We start from the raw sequence: 20,587 nt of genomic DNA on the forward strand, positions 1-20,587 counted from the left end.
GAAATAGTAGAAATGGAAGAAAAATAAGATGAGGATAAAAATAATAAAGAGGGCATAGAAGAAGATTCAAACATAACTGATTTAGAAGACAAATTGTGAGGTTGTAAAAGAAAAAAAAAATCATTCTACCAGTAAAAAGGAAAAAGAAAACTGAAATGGTTAAGTACAAAAGAAAAAAAGAAAATGGATGAAAAATAATATATGCAGCTAATAAATGGTTAAGGTGTTTGACTCACAGACAAAAGGTACAGTGTTTGATTCTCAACTTTGAGAGGGAAATTGGCTAGGCTTAAAATGGCCTATTTATCAACTCTGCACATATGAAACCATGCATCTAAGGAAAAGGGAAATTGAAACTGTTAGCCTGCTTTCTGTAAATGTGAATAGTAATAAGAATATAGTAAGAATAGGGATTTTGGAGAGGTGTAATACAAGTGATGTCGATGCAATTATATAAGAAGACAAGATTTTTTAATAAATGAAGAAAGCTTACTTAACAGAGAAACTATGAGGAGGAAAGATGATCTGGAATGTGGGAAATGAGAGATGTTCAGGAACAGCCATATTCTATAGAAATACAGTCAAGATATTAGATGCAACTTTAGCAAAAATGGAAGGGTAACCCATTGTAGATTTAAAATGGAGAGAAACATTATACAGAATTATAGCATTATATGATTATATTAATTGTAAAGAAAAGGAAAGGTTATTTCATCAGATTATCAACTATGAACTGATAAATATGAAGATTATAACAGGGGACTATTTTTACACTTGCCTCTTAAGTCACAATTAATGGAAATGATTTAAGTAATAAAATGTGGCAAGTTAAAACTTTGGGACAAAAATTCATGGACTTACAAAAGGGGATATCTGTAGAACTTTAATAGATTTTATAGTATCGGGAGGTTGCTGAAACAACATTTTCTCATCATCTTGCAATATGGCTAACGAAGGAAAACAAGGAATACATAAAAATAGGCAAATGAATAAAAAGGATAAATGAAACAGCACGGAATGAAGGAGGAAAGGAATTAGTAACATATATGGAAAGATTATCTTACTATGAGAACACTGTATAGAAGTTGGTCTGAACGGTGACTGACATTTAAGGAAAAAATATAAACTTTTTTACACTGTTTTTTCTACACAATATAATGAGAGAAAAGTAGACAAAGAAAAATATAAAAGAACATAAATGCATTGGAAGATTTAGAACATAATGATAAAAAGTTGTAAGAATACAAGAATTGTTATAAAAGCAAAGATATTTTTAACAGAAAAAGAGAAGTTACTCAAGCAGATTAGTAAAGGAAGATGGTGGTAGAATATGAGAAAAAAATGTAAAAGGAGAAATAGAAAACTCAGGAAAATATTATGAACACTGCAGTATTATATGTACAAGAAATGTTTAAAGAGAAAAAAGAAGGCAGTGAATAAAACATGGAAGGTAAAAATGTTAATAGAAAGAGCGAATAAATTGATTATCCCAACCTTTTCTGTGCCAATGGAGACATAGGATTCCCTGATATTCAACTGTATACTACTTTAACAATTGTAAAAGTTAGTGTTGTGGATAAATTCATCTTATGATTCAAAATGGAAACAAATGCATCAGAAATATTATTAATAAATAATAAATATATCACAACTAGTCAAATTGTACCCAATAGTTTCCTCTAGTTTTGCTTAAGTGGTTATACCCTCTTCTCAAATTTCCTATTTAAATAACATCTTTTCCTTTTTCCAAAAGTTCACATATTCCAACCATTGTATTAATGACTTAATATTTTCTATTTTCAAATTGCATATACAAATGACTGCTTAGAAACTCAACTTCAACAAAATGCTAGCATTGAAACAACAAAGCAATTTAATTTACTGTCATCAATTCTTAAATGGTACTGGTATATATTCTGTTGAAAAGATAAGGTCCAAATACAATCAAGATTCTGAGAATTGATTAATTTTACAAATATTTAGAGACTCTGTGAACACAGGGGTTGTTGTTGTGTCTTTCGGCTTTTCCCGGTGAGGGGTCGCCACAGCGGAACTCCAGTCCGCTAATGATTGGCAGTAGATTTTTACATGCTGGCTTGCCGGGCCTAACGCACAACCTTCAACGAAGGAACGCCCATTCACGCATGTCGCCACACAGAAGACGCTCTAACTGAGAATCGAACGAGCAATGTCTAACTGTGAGGCGACAACGCTACTGCAGCGCCACCACCGCACACAGGGGTAAATAAGGTATTTAACCAAGATAAGAAATTGTTCACCAAATTACTGGAATTCTTAATAAATATAAATGATAATGCAATGAGAAATCATATTTTCACAGATTTATAACATTCTTAAGTTAGAATTCTCATATCTAGACAATTCCTATTGGAACTACTCAAAAATTAGTAATGAAGATTTCTCTGAACACAAGAAATTAACATTAAAATGTACAGATAAAAACTACATCTTCATTATACTGGAAAATTTTCACTGGGAAATTTTTACACAGAGCTCTTGTTAATCCTAACAAAATTACAATTATGTATAAATCAAACAAAATTAATACTGGAGATGTGATTCTGAAATAACAGTTGACTGGATGCATATGGTATATGAATGGGAAGTCATCTCCTCTTTTTAGAAAGAAATTAACTTAATTCAAGTTATAGGTTAAGATAATTGTAATATTTCTAAATCTTTAGTTTTATTTAATGCTCTGATTCCTGTGGTAATTCCAAAATCACAAATGCCTCTTCGTTGGTCTAATCTTGCTACAGCCAGAAAAGTAATTTCTATAAATTGGAAAACTAAAGTTACCTCATCTAGTGATGAATGTATTAGTATGGCAAAATTGTTTGCAGTAGTGAATTGCGTGCTATAAAGATGAAAACTTCTAATATTACATATTCATATAAATATTGGCTTAAACTTAAAGACAAGCTTGAAAAATATTAATTGTTGTTGTTGATGTATAACTTTGATGTATTTATCAGCTGTGGATCTACGTAAATAGTTGTTTGTTCTACAATTGCTTTGTTTATTTATTGTTTTAAAACCACACAAAAAAAAAAAAAAAAATTAAAAACATTTTGCTTGTTGTCATTAAGTCATGGCTGAATAGGGACCCAAAGGTCCAGTCCACTTACCCCCCATAAACAAACAAACAAAAATAAATAACTATTTTTATGCTGCACCATTTCTAATGCTGAAGGCAGTCCATGGGCTCAAGGACAGGATTTCCGTTAGTAGTACTGGTGATCTTAACATGGAAATGGAGTTGGCTAGTTGGGTGAAGTGATAGTATGTGGTTAAAAAGAAGGGGCATGTCCAATGGCATCCCTCCTTTCTCCAAATGTGGTTTTAGACAGCATTTGTAAAAGAGAAGCCAAGGATTGTCATGATGTATGAGCAGATTGGTTTAAAATGTCTTGGTTTAAAATGTCTAATGGTCACACAGAAAGACAGTAAAGAGAAATATACCTTACATGACCCCTAAACTTGCAACTCTCTGTCATGCTTACCGGTGAAACAAATGAGGAGGACTGGCTAATGGCATTCACTGTTGAAGCAGTGGCTATCTGGTGGGCTGGATAGGAAATAAAAGTGGTACAAGAACATGTCCTGTAGTCAACGGGCATAGGAAATGAAAGCATGTCACTGTTCAGACAGATCAACTTTGACTAACAAAGAATATGCAAAGAATACAAAACTCAAAAAAACCTGCATCAGATTTTGTTTCCTTATCTTCGTTGACCTCTTCCAGCTTCCGTTTTCTAGGTTTCTTCCATCGACTTTTCACTTGGTCAATTAATTGCTGAAACTCATTCTGATGTTTCATACCTGTTGGAAAAAAATGATTACTTTTATTTGTTTAAAAAAACAGTTTTATTCCTCAAACGAAATACACCAAGCAGACAAGACATCCAGTTTCTCACTCTAGGAGGCTTATTCACGTTAAGAAAACACAATAAACCAAACAAGCATAAATACCAATAAACACATGTCTAAGAGTAATTAAATAAAACTACCAAGGAGAAAAAGAGGTATTTCACATTAATGGGTGGGTTACTTCTTTAAGATGATTTAACCAAGGTGTTTTTTTATGATAAAAGATTAAAAATATTACTTTCTCATTTGCTTAAGCAGTTATTCAGATACCAACACTCTGACCAAGTGTGACCTTTTAAAAAATGAGAAACTTGGATGTTACCTTTTATGCATTGGCATACATTTATATAGGGCACATTTGACCAAAGGGATCTTGACATCTAAACAAATGTTAGTGAATATGTACTTTAAATATGATTATTAACAGCACTGTACTAATGTTACTGCATACACTGCATATTCATCTACTTGATGCTACACACATTAAGCATATCAGCATCTTCGAACAAAGGTGGACACCTCTTCACCACCACCTACTTCTTAACAATGGGCAGCTAAGATGGGCAACAAGCTGCCCTCGCAAATCTTACAGAAACTGCATTTGGAAGATATTGAAAATGATCATAAAATTCTACTTAAATAAAAAAAAAGTCATGAACATACTACTTGTATTGCATGATGTTATACAACACAAATACTTAAATAAATGCTGACATCACTATGATGATCTTTATCATGCTGACAAATTGTGAGCGTCAATTATGCTACAAGCATAAAGATTCTCATGTATAATGAAGCCACAGCATGGCCAGAGTTAACAACTCTTTACATGGTATCAACACTAAACTACAAATCCAAATTAGCTTCAACTAAGGACAGCCATAAGCCATTCTTTAGTTACATCCGTAACCTAAAAGGAAAGGCCCAGATATGTGCCAAACTGGTAGTTAATGATATTTTCATATACTGGGTCTGTGGATATGGTTAACCAGTTGGCAGACAGGTTCAGTAAAAACTTCACACCCCTGTCCCCGCACATATACCCCATGACATCCCTACCACCTGCCCCCTACCTTGCATCTCTAAGGAGCAGGTTGTAAATACCCTAAGGCCAAAAACACAGCATCTGTGGGACCTGATAACATTCCTGGCTGCATTCTACATGGGCTCCAACAAGAAATGACACCACCATTGGGTGCTCTTTCCAATCATAGTCTAAGCACTGGCTTCATCTCAGCTGAATGGAATATGGCCACTGTTATTCCCTTGCACAAAGGTGGTGCTTCCACTGACCCGTGAACTATAGACCTATCAGCCTGACTAGCCTTATTTGCAAGGCCATGGAATGAATTATCATGGACCTTATCAACAAAGATATAGGTAATCTCCAAACACTTGACACTACTCGGTTTTGATTTGTCAAAGGGAGATCATAGCTGTCAAACCTGGTGGACTTCTTTGAGATAGTCACCAAGGCCCTGGATGAGGGAAATCTGTGCATACAGCCTACCTAGACTTGGCCAAAGCTTTAGACACTATCCCCTGCTCAAGCATCATTGATGAACTCGCCCAGGTAGGTATCAACCTTTCTATCATTAGATGGGTCACTAAATGGCTCACTGATAAGAGCACATAGTTAAAATACAGGAATCCACCTCAAACAGCAGACCTGCAACGAGTGGTGTTCCACAGGGATCAGTCCTGGGATCTCTATTGTTTGGAATCTATTTTCCTGAAGTACAAGCAAAAACTAAAGGTCTGTGGCTGACAAAGTCTGCTGATGACTGCAAACTGGGAGTGATCACAGAATCTCCAAATTATGTCAACATCCTGCAAGAGGGTCTTACACAAACAAACGATTGGTGCCCAAGTCATGGCAATGCACTCAAGTCACTCAATGCAAAATAAATGTATTACCATCCCTTTTGGTAAGAGAGATGTTCTTGCTAACTACCACATCAATGGCAACACCCTAAGTGCGCACTCAGTGGTGACAGACCTGGGCACACAGGTTGACAGCAATCTTACCTTTGATCACCATGTCCCTAGAGTGGTAAGAAGGGCATTCTATAATGCTAATATCATAAGTAAGGGCATTGCATCTAGAAAAAAAAGAAGCTATAACCTCCCTGTACTCTTCCCTCATTAGGCCAATAATAGAGTACAATGCCACTTTTGGTACTTACTTCTCCAAGCACCTGCAGCAGTTGGAGAAACCACAAAGGTCCTCACAAGGACACTTCATTGGCTTCAGCATCTGTCCTATGTGGATTGTCTGCAATCACTGTCACTTTATTCTGTTTCATATAGACTACTCGGAGGCAATCTCTGTCTTGCATACAAGGCAATCTAGGAACCTGCTTTACTGGAAATGCTGCATACCTGCAAGTCAAATTACAGATTACTTGCTCTAAAGACCTTAATCTGGTATGTGACATTAATAGAATGTGCTGGAGGGACAGCTTTGTCTCCCAGAGGTTACCACACTTTTGGAACAGACTACCACTTCATATCAAACAGAGCACCTCATTGGCCCTCTTCAAATGCAATCTGGAAGACTGGATGGGTAAAGTACAGTTGTGTACACTTATCATAAATGTAGATGTTCAAGTGTATTCACTGTTGCAGTCATTACATTTGGGTTACCTGCTTGCAGGTTTGGGTTACCTGCTTGCAGGTAGCCCTCAGTCGGCCTGATTAACAAAGTCTTGAGTCCTGCATCGGTTGCTGTGTTGCATGACGTCAAGTAGTCAGGGGTATAAAACATGCAGCCGACGCCATTACAGTTTTTCTTGCCCCAGATGTCAGGTGCCCCCCTAATGGGAAGCAATTAAATATAAAAGTACAAAGATATACCTCTAACAAAAAAGCAACTACACCAAAAAAGATTTTAAGCATAGTAAAGGAAAGCAGAGGTATAGCCAAAAGAAGTTAGGGGGATGGAGGGAGGGTAACCAGGACTGCAACAGTGAATACACTCGAACATCTACATTTATGGTAAGTGTACACAACTGTACTATGTTCTTCGTGTTTCACTGTTGCAGTCATTACATTTGGGTAGATTCCCAAAGCTATGGTTGGGAGGAGGAATTTAGATAGCATTAGGGCCAGCTATAAGGCCCTGCAAGACTGCAGTGGCAAAGACAGCTCTGGATTTAGTGAAAACTGGCAAATGATAATGCTTGGTGTAAGTATGTACAGAACTCCAGGTAGCAGCTTCTAGGATGTCCCTGGTAGGGATGCCTCTGAGAAAGGCTGTAGAGGTAGATGCAGCCCTGGTGGAGTGAGATTTGATCCCCTGGGGGATAGGTTTTCCATGGTGCTTATAGCAGAAATGAATGCAATGGCTTATCCATTTAGAAATGGTTTGCTTTGAAATAGCTTTCCCCTCTGCCCCTGCAGCAAATGCCACCAGCAGTTGTTCAGATTTCCTTTGAGGTTTAGTCCTGTCCAAGTAGAATCTAAGGAATGCAGTATCCATTCCCCTTTATTCTGTGGATTGGGAAAGAAGGTTGGATATCACCTTGGGCATGAAAGATGGGTTAGTTCTGAGGGACACCTTGTCCACATGAAAGATGATGAAAGGTTCCACTGCCATAACGGCCTGTAATTCAGATACCCTTTCTAGCTGAAGTGATTGCTAAAAGGAAAGCGGTTTTCCAAGAAAGAAATTTTAAGTCTGCAGTAGCAGCTGGCTCGAAAGGAGGTAGAGTGAGTTTCTCCAAGACAAAGTTAAGGTCCCAGGCTGGGGTTGGAGCTCTCCTGGGTGGTCTCAAATTTGTGGCCCCTCTGAGGAACTGCTTGAGCAGTGGATGAGAGAAGAGGGGAGGGTTCTGTGTTATAATGAGCTGAAATGGCTGAGGTATGGATTTAATGGAGGAAAAAGACAGGCCCTTGTGAAGCATCTCAGCATTGTAAAATCTGAGGTAAATTGGGCGCTGATGTGCTCATCCCTTGAGATTGGTTCCAGGCACAGAATAATTTCCATTTTTCAGCATAACATTTTCTAGTACTAGGCCTCCTTGCCTCTAAAATGATATCCATCACAGGTTTGCTGAGGGATGGTAAAGGAGAGATTAAGTAATTAGCCAGGCTACAAGGTTAAGTGTTAGAAGCTGAGGGTGCAGAATCTGTTTCTCCTGCTGAGACAGCAGGGAAGGAGTCTGAGGCAGGTGCCATGGTGAACCGTGACACACTGTGCAGGAGGGGGTACCAGTGTTGGCGCGGCCAGTCTGGAGTAATCAAAATCATCCTTGGTTTGTCCGGTTTGATTTTTAGTAGTACTTTGAAGAGCAGAGGCAAAGGGGGGAAGGCATAGACTGATAGGTTTTTCCAGTTGAAGGACAGAGCATCCACTTTCCAGGCTTGTTTGTGGGGAGTCCTTGTGCAAAATTTGTCCAATTGGTAGTTCTGGAGAGAGGCAAACAGGTCCGTTTCTGGGCTCCCCCATTTGCTTGTCAACATGTTGAAAATCCTTGGTTCCAGTTTCCACTCGTGTGGGTCCATGAGGTTTCTGCTTAGTCCGTCTGCCAGTGTATCTAATTTTCCTGGCAGGAATTGAACTTGTAGGTGCACTTGGTAGCTCAAGGCTGTGTTCCACGATGCCATGGCTAGTCTGCAGAGGGGGTAAGAATGTGTATGTACCACATAACAGTGGTGTTGTCCGTCTTTACCATTAGTTGTCCTGGAAGAATGCGGTTCTTGAAGGTTGTCAGAGCATTCTGTACAGCTAACATTTCTTTTTGATTGATATGCAGGTGCATTTGACTTAGGTTCCATTTGCCCTGAATGCACTTCCCTGCCAGGTGAGCCCCCAACTGCATAGTCTGATGCGTCTGTTAGGGTTTTGGTGGCAGGGGGTGGTGTGAAAGGTAGTCCCCTGTTTTGGTGGCAGGCCTCTGCCCACCAAAGGAACTCTAGACATAGGCAAGGTATGATAGGAATCATTGTTTCTAGGTCTCGAGAATGCTGACACCATAGGCTTTTTAGATACCACTATAGTTTCCTCATATGCAGTCTTGCATATGGAATTAGAAGAATGCAGGAGGCCATGAACCCCAAGGCTTGCAGTATTTGTCTTGCAGATAGCAGGGTTTTTGTGGCCACTTGTTTGAAGTAGGTTGTCAAATTAATTTGTTTCTTTGGCGTGAGGTAAGCCACCTGGGAAGTTGCATTCAAGCTTGCTCCCTGGAATATAATTTGTTGACAGGGTATCAGGTGTGACTTCTTTTCGTTTATGGTGTACCCTGGACAAGATAGAACCTTTTGTACAAAAGCCAGATGATTCAACAGTATGTCCCGGCTTTCTGCCTGAATTAGACAATCATCCAGATATGGGTATATTTGAATATTTCTTTGCCTGCAAAATGCAATAACTGGAGCTAGGCACTTTGTGAATACCCTGGGCGCAGTAGATAAGCCAAAGGGCAGTGCAGAGAATTGACAGTGCGTGTAGCCTGCTTTGAAGCGTAGGTATCTTCTGCAAGATTCCCTGATTGGGATGTGCAGGTATGCTTTTTTTAAATCTAGTGTTGCCAACCAGGCATCTTTGCCTAGCATAGGAAGTAATTGGTGAAGAGTCAGCATCTTGAATTTTGGAATCTCCAAAAACGTGTTTAGAGTAGACAGGTCCAGGATAGGATGACATGAATTGTCTTTTCTGGGTACCAGGAAAAATCTAGAGTAGAAACCTTGTCCCTTTTCCTCTTCTGGTACCAGTTGAATAGCCCCCATGCTTAAGAGAGAAAGTACTTGTTTTTGGGCCTCTGCCCACTGATTTGGGGGTAGGTCCGGCCACCCGCTTGTTGTTGGCAACGCGTGGAAGTGAAATCTGTATCCCTGGGACACTATATTTAAAATCCATTTGTCCTGGGTAACGAGTTCCCAATTCTTTGCATGAAAAGCAATGCCCCCCCCCCCCCAAAGGGGCAGTCAGTTGATAAGTGCTTGGAAATTTTAAAAGGAAGTCATTGAGACAGTTTACCATAGGGGGGAGTCTTATTATTCCCAGATTTGGAAGTGGAGGCCCCCCACTGCTTAGTTCTGTGTGTCCCCTGGGACTGAATCCTGGGGTTTCTGCTGTGTCTGGGTTTGGCTTGAAAAGACCTGGAAGGGGCTGGAAAGGACCAATTCTTAGAGGGCCAGTGCCTACTAAATCTAGGAGGCTTAACTTGTAAAAAATCTTTAACAGTTTGCATAGACTTAGCTTTATCTTCCATCTTTTTAAGAACTTCCTCAGCCTTGTTGCCAAACAGGCAGTCCTGATTTAAAGGAGCACCTAACAATTTAGCTTTAACATGATCAGGCAAAGATTGCTCCTTAAGCCAAGCATGCCTTCTGAGCACAGACCCAGTAACAGCAGCCCTGCAAGAGGCCTCTAATGAATCAAAATCACATTGCAAAGTACGTTTTCCAACTTGTTCAGCAGAATGCATTAAATCCTGTAATTCTTTATTTAGAGGCGAAAATATACCGGTGATGGATAGTGCGCTAATTAAATAAAGCACAAAACCGACAGCAAGGTACGTCATGGTCAGGGCCTAGGCAAGGAATACAGTACGAATGAAAATCTTTATGAGGTATTTGCTTTCCACAAGTAATGCAATTATTAACTTTTACTGACATTGGTAAGGAGCAAGAAAAAGTTTCCCCAATGGGGTACTTAGCTTAATTTGAAGACTTTGGTTATGAAACTCGAAAACGAAAACTTCAGGAGTCGGCTGACCGGCACTTGCAAACTGCTTTGGCTTCAGGCACCGCACGGCAAGAAAGAAGGATGTAATGGTATCGGCTGCATGTTTTACACCCCTGACGACCGGATGTCATGGAAGAAGGGACAGCAACCGACGCAGGACCCAAGACTTTGTTAATCAGGCCGACTGAGGGCTACCTGCAAGCAGATAACCCAAATGTAATGACTGCAACAGTGAAACACGAAGAACATCCATAAATTCACGCCAGGGGTTTCAGATGTGTCCCTCTTGGACATGGACATTAGGTGTTGATCGTGGGAAAAAGGGTAACATTTGGCAAGGTTTGCAAGGGCCCTAGGGCCATTAGCCTAGTAACTTCCTATGATCAGTCTTACATTAAAGACAGTGCAACTACATGCCACTACATACACTATTTCATCAGTGCTACAATTTACAGCCTCTATAAAATATTACATTATGTTAGCTGACTTCCAAGTGTCAGTGTTTGATACAAATTAAAAATTAACATATTTCTGAGGCAATGCACTAGAAAAAAGACTTTTTTCCCCAAAGAAAAAATACACCTCTACAGACAAATCCTGTAAAACATGCATCTCTGTTTTTTTAGGTTATATTAATATATATATACATATGTGTGGTGCAAATTTTGAGAAATACAAAGATAATAAAGGGTTAACATTTCTTAAAAATGCACAAAGAATGGCACTATAACCCTAAAGTGACCTACTCAAGGAGCATATGTTTACAAATGTGTGTGTACAGTCATATCTGAAAATGGCAGATGAGAAAAATGTGACTTTGAGGTCCTGCACACCTGCCCATTCTCACCCAAATGGGAAATTAAATCCTACAAGGATAACTTTAACTTTTTCTTTGTTAATTAAGATAATTTCCTTATAAACTTATTTTGTTATCCTTACCGCGTTCTACTGCACACAAATTATTCTTTTCTTCATATAGATGTACAGGATGTGTTTTGTGTTTACTTAAGAAATAATGCTAAAGAATGGGATCTGAAGTATTTATTTTGCCCTCCAACCGCAGCTATTAACTAGTAGTTTACTTTAAAGTGTAGGCTGCAGCAATACGTAGTGGAATGTTCTGTTCTGTACTTACTGGTTAAACAGCTTTTCAGATACTGCGCACCCTTCCCACAGGAGTAAAGGCACCATTTCCCTTGTATGGGTTTTAGGACCTCCCTTAGGTTCCACTTCCACTGTGCTCTGTTACTTTCCATACCACAATTTTACATCGGCCTCCTTCCCAACTTGTTTAGAATGTCTCTTCTCCAACATGCGACAAGCAGTCTCCACGTCACATTTTGTGAAAAGCACTCTAAATGTCACACTGCTTTTTCACTGCATCACACAACCCACCTCTTCCCTGACCAGCAACCCAAGTCCTCCCTCAAGCAGATTCATTTTACATATAGTCATTCAAAGGTTAACTTATCTGAACATTGCAATACTGGAGCAAGAACCACACAGCATTCCTAGACTGATCTGCTCAGTACAGCTGCAACAACTCTATTACATACTAAACTCCAATGGTCTCTTCTCTTAGGCAATAATAGTCAATCAATAATTCTGTCAAACAGACTATAGAAAAACAGTAAAAACAGCTCAAAACGGCATAAAACTTTACTCAACAAAATAAAATAGGACAACTGGCAACAGCTTTCATTCTATGCTAAGAACTTCATAAAACCAAGTTGTACCAATTCACAAACATTTAAACTAACATTTCACGACCCTTCAAATTAATGAGTTAAACCTTTCCTTCTCAAAACTACTTTATAATTTCCCGTCATTCATTCCAGGGCTATTACATGCATTTAATTTTATTTGCCAAAAATACTCTAACCAATCTAACTCTTCTTCAGCATTCCATTTAATATTATAATCACTAACTTGATCATCATTACAAAAGAACAGTTGTGTAAAATTAACCATAGATGTCCTTCTCTTCCATGTTGCAGTATTCTGGTTGTGGGATTTCCTGTCCTCAGGTGACTAGTACGTCAGCTACTATACAAAAGCTTCAGCTTGGCTGTTGCAGCTGCGTGGGATGTCACACAGCTAGGCAAGATTTTCTGGTGGTAGGTTTCCTTGCCTCCCTTAGGACTGAAAGCGTGTCCTCTGAGTAGTGTTGTTTGAAAGGAATCAAAAGTTTCTCACTCACAGAGTCAGAGATAACATCGGTAGGTGTGGGTGTAGAAGAGCTCCTTTGTCTTGTGTCAGTAGGTCCACCTTGTAGGGTTACTTGTAGTGAATGCCAGTGCCACTGCTGCCTTGGCCAGTAGGGGGTCACTAACAAGATTTTTGGTTTGTCCTCCTGGATTTTTAGGACGACTTTCTGAATCAGTGGAAAGAGGGGGAAGGCATAAAGGAACTTCCACTCCCAAGAGATGATAAAAGCATCCATTCTCCATACTAGAGTGGAATAGGTCTTTGAGCAGACTGTCTGCAGTTGCCTGTTCTGGGGGGGGGGGGGGGTGCAAACAGGTCTATTTCTGGAGCACCCCACCGGTGGACTATGTCTAGGAAGACCACCCCCCCCCCCCGTTCAGTATCCATTTGTGCTGTGGTGAGGAATTCCTGCTCAGGAGATCTGCTTGGTGGTTGTGCTGTGACAGGATGTAGGCCGCCTAAGTTGTGACGTGAGGCTAGGTCCCATATTAGTAGGGTTAGTCTGCACAGCTGATAGGCCTTTGTTCCTCCCTGTTTGTTGAGGTACCACATAACAGTGGTGTTGTCGGTCACTATCAGGAGCACCCCTGGTACAAGACGGGGAATTAAGGTCTTTAGAGCTAGGAAGACTGCTGTCATTTCCCTGACATTGATGTGCTTGGCCTGTAGAGAGGGATGCCATTTTTCTTGAACCCTGTAGGAAGCCAGTGTTGCCCCCCGCCCCCCCAAACTGAATCTGAGGCATCTGTATGCATTGTTTGGGTTAGGGTGGGGGGTTGGAGTGGGAGCCCCGGGTTTAGTTGGACTTGCTGGATCCACCAGCTTATTTCTGTCTTTAGACAGGGAAGGAGGAGAATGACTTGTTCTAAGTGATGTAGGTGTTGGGACCAAATGCTTCTGATGTACCACTGTAGCTTGCGCATGTGCATTCTGTCCAGTGGTAGCATGGGGATGGGTAGTTGCCATTAAACCCAGGAGATGAAGAAATTGCCTTGCCATCACCTTCTGGGAGAGTAGGGTTTCCTGGAAGTGGGAAATCAGGGAAAGAACCTTGTCTTGTGGGAGAAAGGCCTTCATTTTGTCCATTCTGATTCTGCAGCCTAGGAAAATATTGTCCTGGTCTGGGTTCAGGGAGGACTTTGGGAGGTTGAAGGTGAACCCCAGATTTTGCAGAAGGGACATGGTGAAGTCTAGATGCCTTGAGAGAGCATCTCTGGACTCTGCCAGAATTAGGATGTCGTCCAGATAAGGGTAAATCTGGATTCCCTAAGTCCTGCAGAAGGCAATTGCTGGGGCTAAGCAATTTGTGAAGACTCGGGGGGCCGTGGATAAACCAAAGGGCAAGGCAGTAAATTGGAAATGAGAAGAAGGTCCAGAGAAATGCAGGAATTGTCTGTGGGAAGGCCTGATGGTAATGTGTAGTAGGCTTCCTTTAGGTCCAGGGTGACCACGAATGCCTTGACTGGAATAAGAGGCAGCAGAGTGGAGAGAGAAAGCATTTTGAAGGAGGGTACCTGAAGGTGAAAATTTAGAAAGGAAAGGTCTAAGATGGGTCGCCAGGGCCCATCTTTTCTGGGGACCAGGAAGCGACGGGAGTAGAAACCCTTTCCTTCTTGTTCTGAGGGGACAGGTTCTATGGTGCCTAGCTTTAGAAGGTCTGCCAAAACTTGTGGCAGGAGATAGGCCTGTTTTTTTTGGGGGGGGGGGTGGAATGCCTTTCCTGGGTGGGGGGGAATGGAATGCCTTTCCTGGGTGTTTTTTCTTTCCAGGAAAGGAAGTAGCCTTTTTGGATAATGGATAAGTCCCATTGGTCTGGGGTGAAGGATTGCCAGAGGGGAAGACAGTGGAGAAGGCGTGCAGAGAGGGGTAGGTGGGCAAGGCAGTCACGCATTACTGGTGGCTTCTCTGTCCCCAAAGGATTATCTGTGTTGAGGAGGTGGAGCAGAAGGTCTGGACGTGGTAGGTCTTCTAGCCCCTCTTCTAGATCTGTAACAGGAAGCAGCTGTCTGAGGAGGGTTACGCTTTACAAAGGTGGCTTTAGCTGAATAGTTCCTATAATACTTGTGAATGGGGGACACCAAAAGATGCCTGATGTTGAGGTCTGCAGATTGTTTACCAAAAAGGACACTGTGCTCTAGTGGGGCATCCAAGATCTTAGACTTGAAGTCCTCTGGTAGTAGGTTCTGAAGTCTTAGCCATGAGTACCTCCTGAGGACAGAAGCAGATGCTGCAGAGCGGGCAAACAAGCCAGCATGGAGGAAGCTTGAGACACTTAAGTCTAGAGCATAGTCATGTGGGTCTGATAATTTATGTCTCTGAAAGCTGAAGTGGAGGATGTGTACACCTTCTATCCCATCCTATCCATATATTTGCTATCTTTATCTGTGGGTAGGAGGGAGGCAGAAGGCAGCAATCTAGATTGTTTATCTTGAATTGTGGCAATCACAGCTAGGTCTGCCAAGGGTGTTTTAATTAGTAATTCCAGGTCCTCTGGTACTTTATAGAAGCAGTCAGGGAGCTCAGGGGCTGGAAGCTGGGGCCTTAGAAGCGGAGTTAAAGGCATCCAAGTAAGCAGGTAGAACCGAAGGAGCCGCCGAAGGTGATTCTACTTGCAGAAGCTCAAAGTACCTCTTTTGGGTGTCAGTCATTTTTGAGGTATCCCATTTAAAGTAGTACTTCATCTTGGTGATGGTCTCACCAAACGTAATATCCTCAGGAGGAGAATCCCATTCCACAGATTCCTCATCAAGAGAGTAATAATCCTGGGGTGAAGCAATTTGGGATGCATATGAAACAGAAACCTCTGAGGAAGAATCATGCTCTCTCTCCCTGACCTGAGAAGTCATGGGTGGGAGGGGAGAGGCAGAAGCAGGCCTAGGGCTTAATAGAGGCAGAGTAGTGGGGGCTGGGGCTGAGGGCCTAAGGGCCATAAAGGCCTGCATGAGAGAAGAGGTGAAAGCCTGCCAGTCTGGTATGGCTTCTGTAGAGGAGGAAGTATCCTTAGTTTTCTGTTTCTTTTTGGCTGGGGTGGAAGTAGGAAGCGGCTTGGCATCTGGTTTTGAGGATAACACATCCGAAGTCTGGATCCCAGCCGGAGGTACCACTGAAACTGGTTCCCCTTCGACATCGACGGTAGTCATCGTCTGGATGAGCTCCGAGGATGTGCCGGTCATCGGCTGTGCAAAGGCTTCCTCAAGGGAGGTCGGTGGAGTCGACGGATCCACCGAGCAAACTCCTAGATTGGGAGTTGGCAGGGTGCTGGGAAGCAGAGCGGCAGGCGAGGAAGGCATAGGAATCTTGGCCTTCTTGCACTGAGGTTCGGGTGCGGCCTCTGATGCGGGATCCACTCTAAGGGCTAACCGCTTAAGGCGCTGGTTTTCAAGTTAGAGGTTTAAAGCGGTCAGGCAGCTGCAAAGGGTCTTCAGCACAAATGATTGACAAATTGCGCAGGAGGACTGATTGTGTTCCCAGCCTAAGCAAAAAAACACACCTATCATGGGCGTCTATATGGGGTATCTGGCGCCTGCATTGGCACTTTCCCTTTTTACCTGACATCAGCTAAAGGCTACAACAACCAAACCTACGCACTAACAATCGGCAAAGTAAGAAAAACTGAAACCCAACGGGTTACTTATCTTTTAAGATGTGACATCTGTCAAGGAGCAATAGTACGATGGAAAGGTAGTCTGTGGCTGAAAAGTTCTGAGGATTGTGCATGCAGACATCACATTTAATGCCCCTGGTTTATGGCCTTACGTGTGATGTCCCACGCAGCTACAACAGCCAAGCTGAAGCTTTTGTACAGGAGCCGACGTACGAGTTGCCTGAGGGCAGGAAATCCCACAACCAGAATACTGCAACATAGGAACAGAAGGACATCTTAAAATCCACTTTATTCACATTATTTGGATGCTTCAGATTTACATGTCTAGGCCGAGCATTACTTAATTCCATTCTTTTAACTGCCCTTAAATGTTCATACACACTAGTAAGAAACTCTCAACTGTTCTGCCAATATAAAAAGTATGTAGCATGGTTTTGGAATTATTAATGCAAATATGAACAGCCAATATTTGATGCCTAGAAGGAGGTAACTGCAAAAACGTCTGGAGACATCACTCGGCTGTAATAAGTTAACTCATTATATCCGAGTGACACCCTCAGATGCATCTACAGTTAACTCCTACTGAAGCCTCTAGATGTCAGACATTGCTTGTTCATATTTGCATCAATAATTCCAAATCCATACTATGTACAAAGTTTTAAAATACTTCATCTTAAAGTTTACACAATGGCAAACTCAACTGCATTAATATTTGACCTCTGTCTAGTGCAGGTAAATAGATTTTAACTGCTGTTTTTATGATATTAATTTATATAGATAAAATGTTCACGTTTTTCTAAATATGTCAACAACCAAGTAACAGAGACAGAACTCCTTAGACTCGTATGAAAGCTCTCAGCTAGATGAATAAAATGCTGCTGAGAGTATGTGTAACTTGAGTGCTTTCGGTGATATTGTAAATTGTTTACAAAATATTAGAAATGTGAGAGTTACTGTGTTTACTGTGATTTATAAAATTTGGTTTAAGACCTAGAACCTAAATACTCTCACTATAAAAAAGGTTTGTGCTGAAGAGCTTGCTATTACTAATACTAATTTCATAAACCCTATGATTCCAGAGATATGAACAATTGTTTGAAATGTGAGGACATAATTTGATTCTGTCAAAAGGCTTGGGTTCCGCCAACTGGAAGTTACAGTGCAAACTTCCTGAGTTCCATTGTTGTTAATGAAAGTGGTCAATACATGGTTATTTTAGTCCTGTGGATTTGTTGGTGTTTTTTCATTGGTGGTTGCTGGGCTAAGCACCAGGCTCTCTCCAAGTTTTTTTTGGGTTACCAGACTGTTTAGCACACGCTTCTCATAATTATGTAACCATAATGAGCCGTCACACTTTAACTAACCAGTTGCCTGACATCATGTTTTCAGGTCACAAACCCGTTTCCCCCATCCTCTCACTCTGTTAATGACCCTGCTAGAACTCCAAAGAATGTCTTGTATGATGATGACCCTGTCATCCTAGCCTCAGGGGGAAAGTGAAAATACAATCAGCTCTACAAACATTCAAATGCTTTGGTGCTACTTCAGTGGGACAGACATGCACATCATCATCAGTATGATTCATATTTTGCATTTAGGAACTAGCCAATAGCTTAGTGAGACTGTCAGTTTTATTACCCAGAATGCAGAAGCTGACATGATCTACAAACTTCAGATATGCAAGAATCTTGGGTGTATATCCATACTCTCAGCATTTTCTATACTTATTACATTGAGTGTGATAAACAAATTAAATTGGTCTTTATTAGTCATCAGACATAACAGAGGCCTTGACTGCATAGAATGTTTTTCTTCCGAAGGTGAAATATATTCCATTTCATAAACCTGTGGCTTCTTGGTAATTCAGACTGATAACTACTTTTACTACAGTCTGTATGTTTTATTAAAGATTCTACACAATATCGTGCAACCAAGAATCACCAACGTCCTGTTACACAAAGAGTGAGTCTTCTATGTTCACCTCACAGTAAACGCTGCCTTCCCTTGCCTAAAAATTCTCATCATTTCTTTTAACATTCACAATGCTCACAAAAGGATAGCTGCAGAATTGCTGGGCTTCTCCATCTTTTTTGGATGAAAAAGCCTTTTCTAGCCTAGGAATAGAAAACTGGAACCAGTCCTAGTCCTACTTTCAAAGAAGCATATCTGTTCATAGAGTATTTAAAATTAAGCTATCTGAGCATGCTTCAAATTGCACTAATAAATGTATAACAGCAAGAAAACACAAACATAGAAAAAAAAAAAAAAAAACACAAAACACCTCTGGAGCCCAGCAGCCTCCAGAGATGGAACACTTAGTAATACAAAAGAAGTATTGTTCGACAGTGCTCACCTGTACTATTGATGATAAGTGAGACTACCTCAAAAAATGGTAATTAAATGCCTACCATTAGAGAGCCACTTAAACTGAAAATTCCTGGTTTTAATCATTCCCACCTCCGCATCATGCCTACAGGTTTGGGATCAAAAAAAATAGAACGCTGAAAATGCTGTGCACAGATGAGGAAAGTCACAAGAACACATCCATATGACAAACCCCCTCCATTGCGTCCCATTGTCTCAGGTGATAGATGGGCAACTGAAAATATTTCTATTTTTCTTGAGAAGACTCTCAAGCCACTCCTAGAGGAAGTACCTACTGTATTGAAAGATACATATCAGTTATTGGATTTCTTTGATAGTTTAGATATTGAACTATGTAAAGGTACTCATCTTATAGTGACCCTTGATGTTCAAAATCTTTTCACTTCCATCCCGAATGACCAGGGTATCCAGGCTATACGAGAATTGTTACATACTTTTCCAAGTATTAGCCGCAATAAAGAGATTCTTGTTTGTCAACTATTGGAATTGGTATTGTCCTATAATGTATTTTCATTTAAAGGGCAGTTATACCTACAAAAGTGGGGTGTGGCCATGGGCACACCCTGCGCCAATACATATGCAAACTTGGTGGTTTACCACTGGGAAAGAGAGTTTCTCTTTACCCATGAATTGTCTAACAAGTTGCTAGTTTATAAGAGATTTGTGGACGATGTCCTGATCATCTGGGATGGAACTGTAGATGAGTTTAATTCTTTCTTATGTTATTTAGAAGGTACTACCAACTTTCTGAGGTTTACTATGGAGACATCCTATGAGAAAGTTAATTTTCTGGATGTAACTCTATTCATTAAAGATGGTAAAATGTTCTCTACTCTCCACAGAAAATCATGTTGGAAGAATGCCATCCTCACTTATGATAGTATGCATCCTTGGCATGTTTTCCGAGGAATAGTGAAAAGTCAATTCACAAGGCTCTCTAGAGTTTGTAGTGATGGTTCCAATTTATTACATGAATTTGATGAGATGGAAAAATTATTCATTGAGAGAGGTTATGATAAAAGGCTGGTTCGAACCATTAAGATGCAATTATTGGGCCATGAACCAGTTTTTACCGCATTTAAGTCCCCCATGCACATGTTAATTTACATGGACATCACCAACCATCTGATGGTAGGATACGCTTTATAACTACTTATACTAATGATAATATGGCTATCAGGAACATCATCAATAGTAATTGGAATGTGTTGACCGTTGATAATCAGACAGCTAGTATAGTGGGCTCTATTCCTAGTTTTACATATAGGAATAATAAGAACTTGAAGCGGTTGCTGTGTTCTGACTCAAGAACTGTTAATGAACCAACCATTAGTACTTTGCACAAATTGGGAACTTTTCCCTGTAAACAATGTAACTTTTGTAGTTACATCACGGTCCAACAAGAGTTTATTCATCCAGTATTACAATATTCGTTCAACCCGAGATTTCATGCTACTTGTGATACATCGGGTTTGATATATCTTGCTACCTGCCAAACATGCTCTGCCTACTATGTAGGCTTAACTAAAAGAAAACTTAAAAATAGAATTTACAACCATTTATATGACATAAGACAGGGAAATGAGCTTAATGCCCTGGCAAAACATATCTCTTTAAATAGTAATCATACTTTTACATTTAGGATTTTACAGATAGTTCGCTGCAACCAGAGGGGGTGATTATATGAATTTTTTAGAACAGAGAGAACTTCAGTGGATCTTTCAATTGAGAGCACACTACCCCCCTGGTTTGAATTCTTATATTTCTCTTAAACCTATTTTAAAATATAGGAAGTGATAGAGTCT

The 20,587-nt window shown here is 40.5% G+C and overlaps 1 protein-coding gene across 1 annotated transcript in view; it reads right to left on the reverse strand.

Annotated features, from left to right (window-relative positions):
* The window catches only part of RAD18 (RAD18 E3 ubiquitin protein ligase), a gene marked incomplete in the record, with an annotated part of 1,469,636 nt that overhangs the window by 1,134,487 nt on the left and 314,562 nt on the right, over positions 1-20,587 (reverse strand). Inside the window, 1 exon segment of the mRNA XM_044077569.1 lies at positions 3,724-3,843. Within this exon segment, the coding sequence (XP_043933504.1) occupies positions 3,724-3,843 (120 nt within the window).

Source organism: Protopterus annectens, chromosome 7.part0, assembly GCF_019279795.1.
Source record: "Protopterus annectens isolate FY-2018-M chromosome 7.part0, PAN1.0, whole genome shotgun sequence".
NCBI classification, from domain to species: Eukaryota; Metazoa; Chordata; order Ceratodontiformes; family Protopteridae; genus Protopterus; species Protopterus annectens.